At 43.2% G+C, this 18,533-nt stretch overlaps 1 protein-coding gene across 1 annotated transcript in view; it reads left to right on the plus strand.

Moving 5' to 3' along the window:
• The first annotated feature begins 6,463 nt into the window (after positions 1-6,463).
• Positions 6,464-18,533, plus strand: part of LOC113821995 (solute carrier family 49 member 4) — a 22,233-nt gene continuing 10,163 nt past the window's right edge. The window contains exons 1-4 of the mRNA XM_070124468.1: positions 6,464-6,519; positions 9,590-9,732; positions 10,621-10,865; positions 14,554-14,666. Of these exons, the coding sequence (XP_069980569.1) occupies positions 9,604-9,732; positions 10,621-10,865; positions 14,554-14,666 (487 nt within the window). The 5' untranslated portion in view covers positions 6,464-6,519; positions 9,590-9,603. The remainder of the gene's footprint in view (positions 6,520-9,589; positions 9,733-10,620; positions 10,866-14,553; positions 14,667-18,533) is intronic.

Below are 18,533 nucleotides of genomic sequence, written 5' to 3' on the forward strand. Positions count from 1 at the left end.
TGTATGTGTGTGTGTTTGTGTGTATGCGTGTTTACCATTCTATCTAGTTATCTCACACTCATTTGTATAAACACGCGCACACACCCACGCTCACTTTTTCTACCATTTGTTACAAGTTGACATCGTATCTGACACCGAAATAAAGAGAATTCTGAGCGAGTACATTCAGAGAACATACATTTGCCTTTTCCCTTCCCAAAGCACCGTCTCATTAACCTCATCTCAGATCTCCTCAGAAACCTGCGCCACCAAGTGAGGAAGGTGATCTGCGCAAAGGAGTTAACACAGGAGAGGACCACAAATTCTTCGTCCTCTGCAGTTTGTTCGGGTGCAATGAATTTCCGCCAGAAGTCCGACGGGTATGAATCTTATTTTTCTACTATTCTACTATTGTCTCACTTTGTTATGTCCCGTCCAGGTTGAATCTAACAGTCTGGCTAATCGGGCCACTGGCAAAACCGTACTTTGAACTTCATGAGGATCTACTTCATGGTCTATGAAGCGTACTACCTCTGTTACCATATATATGATTCAATCATTTGTAAGAAATATACTTTCACACATTATAACCGTTACAAATAAACTGTAACAAGAATAGGTCAAGCAAATTACAACATGCAGTGGAAAAACTGTTACGGAAGACAAAAACGTGCCTGGCACTGTCAGAGCCCGCGTTGTGGTACCACACATTTTTGTATAAAGCTGATTAACTTATCATGCCTCTGCGGGAATTTATTTTTCTTAATATCATCAATTACAACGTAGCTTGCTTAAAAATTAACATTTTCCGATCAAAACACTGGCCTTGCAATGTTATCTTCCGCTATGCAGTCGCATCGACCTCATTTAGTTTTCCTTTTGTAGTATTTCTGTGTTTGGATATGTCCGGCTGTCTAGTGCTCTTGTTACATTCTCTCTCTCTCTCTCTCTCCCTCCCCCTCCCTCCCTCCCCCCCCTCTCTCTCTCTCTCTCTCTCGCCCCTTCTTTGCTGTTTCTCTCTTTCTAACAGGCCATTTATAAAGCCATGGATGTACCTATTGTATATTCTGTCAGCGTCAACACCTGGTGAGGAAGAATATGACAGAAGAGATAGTCAGTTCGCCGAAGTTGTGGCAACCCCATCAAATAACAACTGCGGGAATTAATAGGAAAACCTCGGGAGTTATTATGGATGATTTTAGTCTTATAATGGTAAATGTTCACTTCGGCTTCTAACATATGTTTTACAATGTACAGGACATCCTAACATTAATTACTGGCGTCACATTAACTTGCCAGTTTTCGTGATGTATTAGTCAAGCGCGTCTCCTGTACGTGCCATAAAAGTTAATCCAGTATTTAAGTTAAATCCAGGTCTCTAATGCGCATGCGCATTGGCAGCGTCCAGGATCTACTTTTAATGCACCTCTGGACCAGGCTTTAATTTTAAGCTCAATTTTTAATCCTGCACATTCACAGAAGGGACAAGTTGATCCCACCAATCATGTTCTGTTACGTCACGAGTTATTTTCGGAAATAACATCGATCGTCTTAGAATTTTCCTACTTAATTTATATTCTCAAGATTAAATTGTTTATATGAACACAACTAATAGAATATTCTGTTAAGGGAAATAACATCTACTAATGAATATAAAAAACGAAAAATAATAAAATCCAGCGTTTTAAAGATGAATTACGTGCTGAGTTTTCCTAAATTATTTTACTACAAAATTTGCAAGTATACTTTTCTATAGACCTCGCGAAAAGTATCCTTGAGAAAACTTGTTTACCTCGTCTAACACGATTCAACGCTGCAGAGAGCTGTCCGAGCATTTTGCGCGATGAATATCAATTGGTGAAAGTCATTTTTGTACTTGAGTGTCATTGTAAGACTGATAGGTTTATAGCTGTTAGAGCAGTTGTATTACCATTATACTATTACAAATATAACCATGTCATCAAGGAAAAATGTAACATTTCTTAAATAAACATGTTTCCCTTATGAATAGGCCTACTGATAAGGGAACTGAGGCAACCGCGCGATGGATATTGATTGGTGAATGTTGTAAAAGGAAAGGTATTATAGTTAGAGCAGTTTTGATATACACTTTTCTACCACAAATATAACCTTGTCATCATGAAAAATTAAAATATTTCATCAATAAACATGTTTCCCTTGTCTGCAGGCCTACTTGTGCCTCGTAATTATTATATGAAGATCAAATAACATCGGAAGTGACTTACTACAACTTCTATAACAATCGCCTCTTCTCCAATTTATGAAAATTTAATATCAGTTGTAAGAGAAATATTTTAACAATGCAGTGTCTACATGCGAATTGTAAGGTTTCTCTCTCTCTCTCTTCTTCTTCTTCTCCCTTCCTCCCTCCCCCCTCTCCCTCTCTTCTTTCCCTTTCCTCCTTCCCCCTCTCTCTCTATCAACCTTTTACTTCTCCCTCAATCATCCCATCCTCCCTTATTACTACCTTACAGCCTTATTCTCCATCTCCGTAATACTACCCCCTCAACAATACTCCCTCTTCCACACGTCCCCGTCCTTCTACCACCACCACCCCTACAAGTATCTTAAATACTCTTTTAGCCCAGCTAAATGGAACCGATTTTTCGTGATCCCTCTACAGCTAGTGGGCAAATTCCCTTCCGTACCCGACCCGATCGTTCCCGTCTCGTTACAGTTACATCTGAAACCCAAGTTATAGCATTATCGAATCTAACTGATCTCTCTGGCAACCCCATCCCTGCAGAACCTCACCCAACTCTTAACACTTGTACCGGAACTGTCTCTATCTCCCCAGCAAACTGCCCTATGGATATCGATTGGTCAGATTGTGGAGAATACTCACTCGGCTGCCTCAAAGACCGTGATGTGATATCAATCCATGCTACTCCATTCCTCCTAAAGGTAATCGAAAGAAACCCATCATTTCCAAAATTACTTTCCGCACATATGACCTTCCCTTCTGTATCTACATTGGAGGACAATCACTCCCTGTTCGACCATCCTGCCAAACACTTCCACAGCCCGATGCCCATTGTGTGCCCAACCCGGCCATAACCGATCAAACTACTCTGCACAAACACGCACATGTGCCAACTGCGGTGGCCCCCACAATGTATTTTATAGAGGCTGTCCCACTTACAAGTTTGAATCTGAGATAGCAACTCTCAGATACAAAAATGGTCTCAATTTAGGTGAAGCCAAACAGGAAGCACATCGACAAGGTTTCTCTCATACTCCCTACTCTAGTAATGTCGCTCGCTCTACCCCTCCCCCTCCATCCCAAGATGTTCCTACACCCTACCCTCTATCTACTTACTTCCCAACTTCCACTTCTACATTCTACCTCCCCCAGACAAATTCTTTTGCCACTCTATAAATCCAGACACTCCAATCCCAACTACAGCCTCAACACCGTCCCATCTCCCTCCCCGCACTACCCACAGCATACAGATTAAATGTTCTTCCCCTACCGCACACTCACCTCCACCTACCTTTGCCTTTATTCCTCAGACACCAGTTCCCTCTCCCCCCCCCCCTCACAAGAAAACATTTGTCTCATAAAACACTCCTGTCAACTCCACTGCAGAAACTATGGAAGGTATTCAAAGGTATGTACTTGAGACATAAAGTTCCACAACTCATGCTTCTTCCACACTCGAAGTGACTGCCAATATCCATACCCCTCCTACTCGTATATTTGGGCCACTAACCATGGCTTTCACTTCTCTACCTCAAAGTCTTTCTCCATCCTTTTCTCTTGCTCATGTATAGGTCCCCAACACCCACTCTTCTTATTTAATGCTCCACTGCAATACCGTTCTTCTGGCAAATTTCTAGGCGTTATATTTGACTCCAAATTGTCCTGGCGAGACCATATCTTGTACTTTAAAGAAAACTCAAAGCCACCTCCAAATCTTACAAACTCTTTCCCACATATCCTGGGGCTCAGATCGCAAAACTCCCCTCCATCTTCATGTTAACTTGATCCACTTCACTCTAGATTATGGATGCCATATCTACTCCTCTGCCTCAACCTCCCTTCTTGCTCATCTTGATACAATCCACCACAGCGCTCTCCGCTTAGCCCTAGGCGCCTTCCGCTTCTCTCCAGTTGAGACGCTGTATACTGAGTTTAGCATGCCATCCCTCTGTCGACGTCGAGCCCTTCTCTCTTTCCGATGCTATGCTCGATTTCACCACCTTTCCCCTACCAAACTAACTATCCCACAATCCCTGCTTCCTACCTTTACCTCTTCTCCACGTTTACCTACTCCTTTCTCTGTATGCATGGATACCCTCCTCTCCCATTCCCCCTTTCCCCACCTCCTACCTCCTCCATATTTTATCCATTCCATTCCTCCATGGCTTATACCTTACCCCCATATTTGCTCCTCTGTTTTCCCTGACCCACCAAAATCAGACATCCCACCTCTTCTCACTCATTTCCTTGACCATGTCTCCATTCATTCCTCTAGCATTCATGTTTACACTGACGGTTCTAAATCCATCTCAGGAGCTGGATTTGCAGTAACCTTCCCAAATTGCACTTTTAAATACACCCTCTCTCCTGAATCTAGTGTCCTTGCTACATAACTGTATGCACTCCTTTTTTCCTTAAAACGCATATGCTCACTCCTTTCTTCCTCTTTCACTATTTTTACTGACTCCCATAACTCATAAACCCTCATAAAGTCTATGCACTCGACCAACACCCTTGTCTGTAAGATCCAGAACTGGTTGTTCAACTTGTCCACACACCATAAATCTGTCAGATTGTGTTGGGTGCCAAGCCATGTTGGAATCCCTGGCAATGAACAAGCAGATGCTCTAGCATGCTATGCTGATATGTCCACATCACACCAACCACGCTTCTCATATATTCCAGACACGGATTATTACCCCCACTTTAAAACCTTCCTGTATACCCGATGGCAATCTTTCTGGTCAAGCCTCCACAATAATATATTACATGCTCTAAAACCATCAATCTCCTCTTGGTCAGCTCCATTTCACCGGAACAGACGTTGGGAGACACTTACGTGTTGGCGACACAGGCCTAACGCACGCCCATCTAATGTCACGCTCTGACCCGCCCCTATGTCCCCTATGTAATGTCCCTCTTTCAGTTCCACACATTCTGTTGTTCTGTCCACGCTTTAATACAGCACGTACCTCTGCTTTCCCCTACCTATCCTCCCTTCACCTTCAGACATCCTTACAGAATCCCACACCTGGCTTGACAACCTGTTCTCCTTCCTCAGACGCATAAATATCCTTCACCTGATCTAATCCCTTTACCTAAACCACCATAACCCATTCCCTGATCACCCTTTACTATACCTTCCTATAGTGCTATATGACCTTAGATGTCTAGCACATTAATTTCGCTTTTAACCATTAACTTCCCCACTTCCACTTCTACATTCTACCTCCCCCAGTCAAATTCTTTTGCCACTCTAAATCCAGACACCCCAATCTCAACAACAGCTCCAATCTCAACTACAACCTCAACACCATCCCCTCTCCCTCCCCGCACTACCCGCAGTAGACAGACTAAACGTACCCCCCCCCTCTTCCCCTACCGCACACTCACCTCCATGTGCCTTTGCCTTTATTCCTCAGACACCAGTTCCCTCTTCCCCCCCACCCTCACAAGAAAACATTTGTCTCACAAAACTCTCCAACCAACTCCACTGCAAAAACTATGGAAGACATCCATAGCTATATGCTTGATAAAAAATTCCACAACTCATGCTCCCTCCACACTCGGTGTCTGCCGATATCCATCCTCCTGATACTACTGATATCCATCCTACTCCTACGCATATCCCCCCTGCACCCCTTCTCCTACTTCCTCTCAATACAACCCAACCCCCTCAATTCCGCCTACTACCGATATCCCTCCACTTCCCACTCATATTCCCCCTACATCCCTCCCTCCTACTCCCTCCCAACACAACCCATCCCCTTCAACTCCAACTACACGTACAATCCCCCTCCCTCCATCCTCCTTCTGGCTCCCTTACCTAGACCCACCAAAGCCCATTCATGCAGCAACTCCTTTGCCCATCTTTACCCTTTCAAGATTACTCTAGATAGGTGACGCATAGCAACTATCACCCTTCACCCCTCCTTTAATATACCTTCAAATAGTGCTGTATGACCTTAGATGTCAAGATCATTTCATTTTTTAACCATTAACCTTCCCTTTAATTATCCAAATGTGTAAACTATTACATATATTGTCCTTGAAAGTTTCTCTTTTTTTTGTGTGTGTGGCTATTGAATTTCCATTGAATTCGATGTACCAACTACACACAATATATTCCTGTAAGAATCACCCTAAAAAAGAAAAAACGAAAAAAACGTGAAATCTCCCAATAGAGCGAATTTGATAAAATAATGAGTACGACAGTTTTCACTGAACATTATTGCCGTGCCGTTGTCGCACGTCTGGCAGCGGAGAATATCGTCTTCACGGAACGAACACAGTGGACTAGGATTAAACTAAATACGGTATTATGAGTTAAGGACGCTACAGACGACGCCCCAAGAGAGATTTTCCATAACATAACATTTCCGCTTTTTACCTAACACTTGCTCATCGTGATGGACACCAAGGTCCCTCGAACACACTTCTGAACGTTAGGCCAGCTTTATTTTAATGCTTCTTTCTTTCGACTGCGTAGAAACTTGCTCATCGTGATGGACACTCAGGTTCCTTGAACACACTTCTGAACGTCAGGCCAGCTTTATTTTAATGCTTCTTTCTTTCGACTGCGGATACTAAACTTTATAGAAAGGCAAAATATATATATATATATATAAATATATATATATATATATATATGAGTGTCGAAGGCGGAAACCTCGGTGGACTACCGCGGGCACGACTGTTACGATACCAGGGCGATGCGCCGCACATGAAAACGATTATGGTTATTGCGAAATTTGGCGTAACGATTCGCTGAAGTTAATAAGTGATCAGAAATATCGCAAAGTGTTTACGAATTACTGTAATCTTACGATATAAACCTTGCGATTCGCCTCATTCTTGGTGGCACGACCCCGATGACTCCCTTGGTCACGTAGGCGCCGATTGCAGTCGTAGGAGTGGGCAGCGATCGGTTCGCTTACTCTGCTTCACATCCAACCAAAGTCCAGATAAGTACTTTTCTAGACCTTGGTTCGGCCGCCGCTTGACGCCAAATCTTCACTCATCGCGAGGAATGCTGTGTCGTCTCCAAGATTTCTCATTTTAAAATAACCAGCATGAACCGGTTTAAATATCGGCGAAACAAATGCTCAAGGTGATGCATCATACAGGGTGTCGTTGTAAGGGATGGTCTCTCTATATCATGTGATTTTTGTACGTTATTATATTGTACATATATACTACGGAATCACTGGAACGTGTGCGATAATTCCGTTTGATCAGCATAGTACTGGAGTATATTAGTATTGTTTAAGTGTGTGATTTATCAACTGAATGCACAAGGATTATCGTTGGGGGATTTTATTCAACTTCTAGTATCTTCTAACAGCGATTCTAATAAATGTTGTCTGTTAGGTTTATAGCTCGATGATTATTGATCTAAACATTATTACGCTTGTTCATGTGTCATAGGACAGAAATCTGTGAATAAATGTACTCTCTCTTTCACTCGTTCTTCTCCCTCCCTTCCTCCCCTTTCTATCTCCTCCCCCCTTCTTTCTCCTCCCTCCCCCCTCTCCCCCCCCCCTCTCTCTCTCTGTTCTTCTCCTCCCTTCCCTCCCCCCTCTCTCTCTGTCACTTTTTTCTTCTCCCTCCCTACCTCTCATTCGCTTTCTCTCTTCCTCGCTCTTTCTCGCTTTATCTCTCTCTCTCTCTCTCTCTCTCTCTCTCTCTCTCTCTCTCTCTCTCTCTCTCTCTCTCTCTCTCTCTCTCTCTCTCCCTCCCTCCCTCTCGCTCTTCTCCCCCCTCCGCCCCCCCCTCTCTCTCTATCCTTCTCCCTCCCACCCTCCCCCTTCTCTCTCTCTCTCTCTCCTTCTCCCTTCCTCACCCCCCTTCTTTCTCTCTCTCTCCTTCACCCTTCCTCATCCCCTCTCTCTCTTCTCCCTTCTTCCCTCCCCCTCTCTCTCTTCTTTCCCCTTTCTCCCTCCCCCTCTCTCTGTGTCGCTTTTACTTCTCCCTCCCTCCCTTCCCCCTTCTCTTTCTCTCTCTCTCTCCTTCTCCCTTCCTCACCCCCCCCCTCTTTCTCTCTTCTCCTCCCTTCCTCCCTCCCCCTCTCTCTCTCTTCTTTCCCCTTCCCTCCTCTGTCACTCTTTTACTTCTCCCTCCCTCCCTCCCCTATCTCTCTCTCATGCTTTCCTCCCTCTCCCCCCTCTCTCTCTTCTTCCCTCTCCCCTTCTCTCTCGCTCTCCTTCACCCCCCCCCCCCTCTCCCCCCCTCTCCTGCTGTCATTTTCCCTCCTCCACTCTCTCTGTTCTCTCTCCCGCTCTCCATATCTCTCTTTCTGTCTGTCTGTCTGCCTGTCTATCTCTCTCTCTCTCGCTCTCCTTATCCTTTCCTCCCTCCTCCCTCTCTCTCCTTCTCAATCCCTTCCCCTTCTCTCCATTTCTTCCTTTCTTTCGTTATGTCAGTCTCTCTCTCTCTCTCTCTCTCTCTCTCTCTCTCTCTCTCTCTCTCTCTCTCTCTCTCTCTCTCTCTCTCTCTCTCTCTCTCTCTCTCTCTCTCTCTCTCTCTATTTCGTAAGTGACTACCATTGCGTAAGAATGTATTCTTGGAATTCGATTATGTTGTGGCGTAAATATTAAAAGCTGCTAAACATCATTCATTACAATGCTTACCTGCTTCTTCCAAAATCAATAAATAAACTTATGCGATTTTGTTTTGAAATAAGTCGTCTGCTAATGATGGAAAAAAATACTGCGAATATTATGTTCTTGATGAGACATGCAAGGAGCAACATAGTACGATGTGGAGCGATGCAAACGATTAGATTAATGACATTTGATGCCAAAGGAACAAATTGTTCTACATTATTCGCGGCATATACGACAGCAGTACTTATGATCGCTATAAGATTAAAATTAATGGCAGTGAGTCAATGAATCATGTTTGTACACGTCAGTACATACAGGATTATCTGAATAAGCCTGTATAGAGGAACAATTTTTTTTTTCTTTTTTTTTACAAATCGCCACAAATGCGCACTGCAAACCATAGGCAATTTCGCACTATATGAAAAAAATACTGATTTACTTCAGTTTATCCTAGAAGTTCTCCCTTACATAAGAGAGAACGTGCGGTTTAGACGAGTCCCAACTATTTCAAATCGTACCCCTTCCCCCCTACAGTCGCATCAGAAGACAGTCAAAAATCAGTATTAATGATAATGAAAACAATATACCTTATCAAAGTGTGTACAGTATTTTTGCATAACTTTTATTCCCTCGCTTAGTAACTGAGGACAAAAACTAGTTCGCCCTTTCTGGGGCATTGTTTCTGCGACCGTGAACTAGGGAACAGGGATTGTTAATCAGAAAAATCTCGAGTTACAGAGCTCACTTTTAGTGTTATTATTACATGTTATCATATCCGCAGAAAAGGAACGTGACATGTCTTCGGTTAACACCAACATCGAGTTGGCGACCTCCGGGACAGGCGAAGAACATGAAGTCATCACAAAAACTTACCGCCGACGTTTTTGGATTCTTTTGGTCTTCGCGATGTTAACGGGTTTCCAGGTAGGACTTCGCTTGCACCCCTGCGAGCCCTCGCTAAGCCCCCTCTCCTTTGACACTGAGTTGGCTAATGTATTGATTTTATTATCTTGTGTAGGAAGGTGGAAATAGTGAGACAGTAAGAATAAATGGGAGATTGTGTACTACAGGCGGTGATTGTCTTGTGCATGTTGGTAATTTTGCTGTTGCGTAGTTTAAGTTTTTTTTCTAGTAGCAGTGTTGTATGGAATCAAGATTAAGTAATATACGGTTATCAATTTTCTTCCTGCCCCCTCTTATTCTCATTCTCCCCGCCCTCTCTCTCTCTCTCTCTCTCTCTCTCTCTCTCTCTCTCTCTCTCTCTCTCTCTCTCTCTCTCTCTCTCTCTCTCTCTCTCTCTCTCTCTCTCTCTTTCTCTCTCTCTCTCTCTCTTTCTCTCCCTCTCCCCCTCCCTCACTCTTTTGCTTTCTCTCTTTCCCCTCCTCTCTCTCTCTCTCTCTCTCTCTCTCTCTCTCTCTCTCTCTCTCTCTCTCTCTCTCTCTCTCTCTCTCTCTCTTTCTCTCCCTCTCCCCCTCCCTCACTCTTTTGCTTTCTCTCTTTCCCCTCGTTTCTCTCTCTCTTCCTCTCTCCTTTGCTTTCTCTCTCTCTTTCTTGCTTTCTGTTGCTTTCTCCCTCTCTTTCTCTTTTCTCTTTTGCTCTCTCTGTGTCTGACTCTCGTTTGCTTTCCCTCTCTCTCTTTCTGTGTGTGTGCGTCTCCCCCCACCCCCCATCTCTCTCTCTCTCTCTCGCTTACTCTCTCCCTCTACCCGCTCCCCCTTGTCTATATTCCCGGAAGCTCGGTCTCCTGTCAGACAGTGACTGATTGCCTCTCCATTTCACACCTGTCTCCCGCCGAACGCCACGCGTGAGCAGGGCCAGCAGTGGAACACGTGGGGTCCCATCGGCGCGAGCATGGGGGCTGCTTACCCAGGCTGGGGCTCCAGTACGGTGGCCATGATGGCCAACTGGGGCCCGATTACCTTCCTGATATTTGTGGCTCCCATGTGCTGGCTCATGAACACCCGGGGGGTTCGCGTGAGTGTAGTCACCTGCGCTACTATGATGAGCGTCGGAACCTTGCTCAGGTGTATCCCCGCCCCTCCTGCTATCTTCACGGCGTAAGTCTAACAACACAGATGTACATATATGAACTCACACACGTGAATATATGTATATGGCATGTATTGCGTAGTTGTTGATGTATGTGCTACTTAAGTGCGTAGATGCGCGCGCGCGCGTACTCACACACACACACACACACACACACACACACACACACACACACACACACACACACACACACACACACACACACACACACATGGGTGGGTGCTTCATGCGCAGGGATATTTGAATCGATGGTGGTTTAGTGTTAAGTGCTTTGAATGCCTTCTCGTTTGTAGATGCCACCGCTGGCTATCCTGGTGCGAAAAAGGGAGCAGCTATGCATAAGCCTCCCTTGCCAGTGCATAGCCTTTCCATCATCAAGACTTCTGCAATGCCTCCTTGTGGCCACCCATGGAAACAAGACACCTTGCGGTCCTAGGCTGAAGTGTAAAGGCCCTTGGAGCAGCATGAGGCCCTAAGGGTACAGAGTCATGACCCACCAGTGTGTGGACACGCCATGGCTTCGTACAAACTCCGGCCTCGTTGCCCCTGGGGTTAATGGGTGGCTGTGGGAGGCGGGCCTTGCCAGTCCGCCTCCTCAAGAGAACCCAACTGGCAGCGAAGCAAGTAAGGCAGGCTTAGGGTCCTTCTGGTTGGTAACACTGGCACTCAGGCTGGGAAATGAGGCTATCCGTCCCATTGGTCGCCACCCTAGCATGAGGCTTATGGGGCAAAGCCCACGGGAGCCCCTCAGGTGGATTATGGGGCCTGCAGGCAGCCGCCCCTCACTATACTTCTATAGGACACCTTCAAGCAGGAAACGCTTCATGCAGCTCATGAATCGAGTGATCAAGCCCAATAGCAAGACAAATTTATCTCACAGGAGAAAACGGAAGCCACAGAAACTTCTTGAAGGGCTCATCTGACGGGATCGCGATTTGCATCGTTCCCAGGTGCGCAGAACTTGATCATTGCTGAGAAAGGCCAAGGAATAATTTATCAGGAGTCTTACAGAGGAGTTCAAAAGCCATTTCTTAGTAAATAACCTTCGCCCTGCCTAACAAGCCCTGAGAAAGCTGAACTCCAAGCCCTCCTTAAAAGTGACTGCAGTCCACCGAGTGAGAGGCCAGACCCGCACCTGACCTTGACTTTGTTGGGTGGGATTGCTGAATACTTTGGGCAGTTGTACCAGGTTGTTCCACCAACAGTTAACTTGGATGTGGGTAGTGTCGAGATCCCTTTGCTGTACCCATCCATCAGGGAGGATCCACCCTCTCTAACTGAAGTTAAGGGGGCGATCTCCGAGCTGAAGAGTGGTAAAGCAGCGGGTATCTGCGGCATCCCAGCTGAACTGTTAAAGCCTGGTGGTGAACCTATGGCAATCTCTGAAGAGTGGTAAAGTAGTGGGTATCTACTGCACCCCAGTTAAACTGTTAAAGACTGGTGTTGAACCTATGGCGTGGTGTTTGCATACTGTCCTAGCTGCTATCTGGTAATGTGGTACCATTCCCCTTGACCTGTTGGGGGAATGTGGGCATCCCTCTGTGGAAGGGAAAAGGGGATTGATGGGACTGCAGCAATCACTGAGGCATTACACTGCTCACTATACCAGGCAAGGTTCTTGCTCACATCTTTCTGAGATGTATCAAATGACCTTCGCTGAGGCATCAGAGACCAGAGCAATCTGGTTCCACTCTTGTTAAGTCCATAATAGATCGTATCCTGGTGCTTTGGGTCAATGTAGAGTGCTATTGTGATTGTAGGTGTGGGTTGCTTGCAACTTACATTGACCTCATTGTATTATATATGGCACATTGGGAATCACTGGGAAATCCTGAGGTTAAGAGGAATTCCAGAGATCAAGTAAGTCTGTATATTGGTACTGAAACTGCTGTTAGTTCTGGTAGGGTGGGGGGACAGTCGAGCTGCTTTCCTGTTAGTTCAGGATTGGGCAAGACTGTGTCCTTGTGCCAACAATTTTCAACATTTACAAAGTTTTTGGGCAGAGCTACTGTCCAAAGTCATTGTGGAGCAACTCTGATTAGGTTACAGACCTTGAATTTGCTGACAATGTAATTGTTTGAATCCATAGTGGTGGCTCTAGATTTTTTAGCAGTGAAGCGGATCTCCTGGGTCTAGAGGTCTCTTGGACCAAGACCAAGATCCAGGGGCCGCATTCTCAAACACGCTAAGGCGCTATATCTCCTTAAGGCGCCGTAACTTACAGCTGAGCTATCATTCGGCCTATACACAGAACAAGGGGCTCGCCATATTGGTGCGAGTTAAGGCGCCTTAGTTCAAGGCAGGGGGAGAGCAGCTTTAGTGAGTTACAGCGAATCGTAAATGACATTTTTTCAGCCCTAGAACAATTAGTACATTACAAATTGTATTTTACTCTTAAAATGTCATTAGGTGTACATGAACCAGTCGTGGACTACTAAAGAGGGCAACAAGTATAATATTTTAATATAACTGGTTTGCTTTTCCCGATAGGTTAGGTTAGGTGTTGTATCTGTAAACTGCTATCTTCACCTAAGATGTAATAAATTTATTTATTTATTTTTTATTGTTATTGTTAATGTTAGTATTTGCATTATTGTTTCCTCTTTATTAGGAATCTTGCACATTTATGTGTTACTTAATCTGGAATATATTGGTTTAAAAAGTTTTATCATGCCACGGGCTGGACACACAACGCTCACAGCGTTGTATTTACAAAATCAGCTGATTGGCCTTTACGGCTTGTGATTGGTCAAAATGCCCTAGAGGCCGCCTGAAACAGCAGCTGTAATTGGCCACTGAAGACCCGACGCCCTATGTGATTTATGGTGCTGCGGGATTTAAGGCAGGGAAAAGGTGCCTTAAAAAATGTTTGTACATAAAAAGCTAAGTCCAACTTACGTCGCCGCAGGACGGTTCAGGCCTCCAGCGCTCCTTAACTTTAGGGCTCTATTAAGAATCCGGCCTCAGGATTTTTGGGACATACTAGGAGAACCTGTTCGTTTGCTTCGTATTTTCAGTGAGGACACTGAAGTCACATAGACCTTTACATACCTTGGCAGTGTAGTTCATAACTCTGGGCTGTCAGACCAGGAAGTCACGGATTGGTCTGACAGGAGGGGTCATAAACTCTCTCGAAAAGAGTATTTGGAGATGCTAGTACCTGAGCAGAAGGGCCTAGCTATGTGATTTCAAGGCCCTAATACTACTAATTTTACTATTTGGTTGTGATGTTATCGTGTCTTGGAATCACATATAAACACATAGCACATGGTCGTATGCACACACACACCTATATATTTTTACTTATAATTTTAGCATGCATTATTTATGAATATAAATAGAATCATGAACTAAAGTGGATCATATACTATGTATATAAAACTTATATCAGGAACTTTGCTGCCATCCCCTTCGGACTCGGTCCAAAATTCAAGGATTGGGATAAAAATTGGTAAGAGCGATGCATATTCCACTCATCGCCAAGAGTATTCGAAACATAATCAGAGAAAATGCTTGTGTAATGATTATTTCTTTGGCGCTCGTTCCCCTCCTTGAAAAAATCTCCAAACTAGATTCACTGTACACTGAATAAATTCTGTTTTGCAGTGTGAAAAACATTTAATCAGAGAAACTCATGGTGAACCTTGTTCATTACGACAAATGTAGTTCACATTTTCTGCTGGTTGCAAATTGCAGGCTATGTCATGTGTGCGCATTCCTCGTGGGTACATCTGGCACCATCATGCTGGCTGCCCCGCCCCTCCTCGCCGCCGATTGGTTCCCTCCGCAGGAGAGAACCACCGCCACGGGTAGGTCTCCTTGCAATATTTTTCCATCTTATTGATGAATCTCGTTGATAGTATATATCAGGTGTTCAAGGTCTAGGAGCCATGGGGTACTTTCTGGGGGCCAAGAGCAATATGAAAATTATGATGTTTAATTATATCATATCACATATCAATGAATTAGACTCTTTTTATAAAATGTTTCTGTCCTATACTTATTGACACCATTACAATATTCATAAGTAAAAACTGAATTTGGAAAGATGAAAGACATGAACGGGGAGCTCATTTCATAGTGGTCGGAGGCCACTGAATAGGAGTCTTGGGACCAGTGGCGTACAAATTTGCTACTATATGAATATGTCACCCCCCCCCCCATATATATATATATATATATATATATATATATATATATATATATATAATGTACACACACACATATATTAATGTATATATATATATATGTATATATATATATGTATATATATATATATATATACATTTATATATATGTATATATATATATTCATATCTATCTATCTATCTGTCTATCTATCTATCTATCTATCTATCACACACACACACACGCACACACACACTATATATATATATATATATATGTGTGTGTGTGTGTGTGTGTGTGTGTGTGTGTGTGTGTGTGTGTGTGTGTGTGTGTGTGTGTGTGTCAGTGGGTGTACATACATCCATACCTGCATACACACACACACATTTTCACTGTTTTTCCAAAGTATTTGCTAATCGCCTGGGAAACGATACATGGAGGCAATATGAGGAAGTCAGGGGATGCCACTGGGTTTGATCTTGCAAGCATGCTCTCCGCCTTCTTTCTGAGGCTTAACTGAAGACCTTTTGGGTATTTATGTTGCATAAAGGAATTTACATATGGAACCTCAAGCAACGCAGGTCTGCAGATCCTCAGTGCCCGGAGAAAGAAGCCAATTACAACCCCAGATTGTGTTTTATTGAGCTTCTTGAGACTGAGGTTTCATATGTAATTAATTCTTTTATGCAACATAAATACCCAAAAGTTCTCTTGTTAAACATGAAATATTGTGGAAATTCCCAGCACGTAACAATTTCTCAAAATCTTTAGTATGTTGCGATAGCGTCGCACTGGGTTGGGGTGTTTCTCGGCATACATTGACCATTTTATTTATTTTTTTTCTAAAATCCAAAAAAAAAAAAAAAAAAAAAAAAAATGTAGCCTCTTTTCATATTGGAACAGAACAATCTTTCTATATTGCATGGCGGATGCTCATTTTTCGAATTATACCTTTTTTGTTAATATTTCGCGTAAGGGGCTTTATATATATATATATATATATATATATATATATATATATATAAATATATATATATTTTGTGTGTGTGTGTGTGTGTGTGTGTGTGTGTGTGTGTGTGTGTGTGTGTGTGTGACTTTTACAAGAATAACATGAAAATATTTCAAATCCTTATTGCATCATGCAATAGATCTATTATTCAGCTACAAAATAAGCCATATTACGTTCATTTCGGACTGAAAATACATGTGCTACACGTAAAAGACTAGAGTACAGAAATATCGCGATTTTTGCCCTGGCCGGGACGCGAGCGAGGGCCCGCATGGACGTCATTTTGAGGAAGGTCCCAAGCCTTGTAACTCTACGGGATGAAACACCCACCTTTATTATACAAGGAATCAGAGTTAGCTAGTTTAGAAATTGTACAAAATGAGGCCATGAGGATTATTCTGTGCCCCTAAAACAACGAGGATTGTGAATATGAGAACAGAACTTAATTTGCCGTCTGTCTATGAAAGAATATTATATATAAACACCACATTTAGCGTTAAAGCAATAAGAGAACCCCTCTATTGTAGAGTTCCAAAGACAACTAAAACATAGAATAGTGGAGCTAACTTTGAATGGCAACATCGATTCAAAAAAGACAGTGTCCTCCCTGCTTTACTTATGCAGTATGCTTTAGCAATTATCAATGCGCATTTTGAAACTAAGGCCAATGCGTATGAATGCTGCACTGATCCTTGCAGTCTGGGAATAGAACAGGATGTGCTTTTGTCTTATATAAAAACATTTTGCAGCACCAGGATTGTAGGAGGGTTCATGACTGGACTAGCACTACGCAAACTGAGTTGGCAGGAATGCTCATAGCCACCGAATTTCTATTAAATCAAGGCTCACAGGGAATTTTCTGCGACTCACAGAGTGCTCTCCAGGCTTTGAACACAATAGACAAAGGTGCAGGAAATATTGCAAATGACATAAGGATAAATATGTATCGTGTAAAAGAACGAGGCCGTGATATACGTTGTGTGTGGATACCATCGCATGTTGGAATCCCCAGGCATGATCATGCTGACCGCCTAGCAAAATCAGCATGTGACAAGCAAAGTGTGGATATAGATCTTGGAGTACCTCTTGCTAGGATTTCACACATAATTAAAACTTCCTTCAAAGAGGACTTGTCTGACTTGATTAATTCTCAACGGCCTAAAAGCTGTAGCATAAAGCACTATGACTGGTTTATGCAAGATGTATTCATCTATGGTTTATACAAAACAAGAACAAGACAGTGTGATATTGTGACCGCGAGAATCAGTCTGGGATATAGATTGTACTGGTGTCAGTACAGTCTGTAATGAAGAAACTAAATGTAAATTATGCAATGAATAATATAACTGAACACTTGTACATTATATCTCAGAGTGCCATGTAATACAGCCTTTCAGACCGCCTAGCATGAGGTATGGAGAACTATGCAACTACTGCATATCACCTGATGTCTTGGAAGATATACTAATGTATCCTCAATATCAAATGTTACAATGCCTTTCCACGCCCAAGCCGTACGCCGGCTTGGTAGATGAATAGATAAATTACTGTGATTGTTCTTTTCTTTTAAATTATATATTATAGATCGTAATGATGTTATGATCAAGATCTATACTATTATATAATGCTTTGACCATGCATCAAATGTACCACAGCTTGCCCACGCCTGTGCAGTTAGCCAGGATGGTAAATAAAGGACTAAACTAAACTAAACACTCCATTATTTGCTATGTCGATGATATTTTCATTAAATCCTCAACCGAGGATAGAATGCAACACATTCTTGATGTACTTTCAACAAGGGCTACAGAGTGTGGCTTGATCATGTCGACTGAAAAAACCAAGGCCCTTAACCCCAAGGTTTCACATTAGTAGCGTTGAGCTAGATCTCTGTCACCAATACAAATACCTCAGGGTGATTGTTAATGATGCAGAGTTCATACATAACCTGAAGAAAAGGTTGTGGGAGCGGTTGAAGCCACTTAGGACACTTGTCGGCAAAGACCATGTTATTAATGTCAATATTGTTAGACTCTTTTACATGTCTTACATACGGTCGGTCAATACTTATCATGCATTGAACGTAGTATTATACAAGGAATCAGAGTTGGCTAGTTTAGAAACTGCACAATAGGAGGCCATGAGGATTATTCTCGTTGCCCCTAAAACAACGAGGATTGTTGAGACCAGAACTTAATTTGCCGTCTGTCTATGAAAGAATATTATACATAAACACCACATTTAGCAACAAAGCAGTAAGAGAACCCCTCTATTGTACAGTTCCAAAGACAACTAAAACATAGAATAGTGGAGCTAACTTTGAATGGCAACATCGATTCAAACCCAAACCTATGGCTACAAGTAACATGTAAGCACTTGTCTCAGCTGAACATATCCATAACTAAGACCCTACATGGACGTTCTGCTCCACCGTGGAAAATGTCGGACCTAAGTGTATTTTATACGACTGCCCCCAAAAAAGACAGTGTCCCCCCTGCTGTACTTATGCAGTATGCTTTAGCAATTATCAATGCGCATT

The sequence above is a fragment of the Penaeus vannamei genome, chromosome 8 (genome assembly GCF_042767895.1).
Source record: "Penaeus vannamei isolate JL-2024 chromosome 8, ASM4276789v1, whole genome shotgun sequence".
Classification (NCBI taxonomy): Eukaryota; Metazoa; Arthropoda; class Malacostraca; order Decapoda; family Penaeidae; genus Penaeus; species Penaeus vannamei.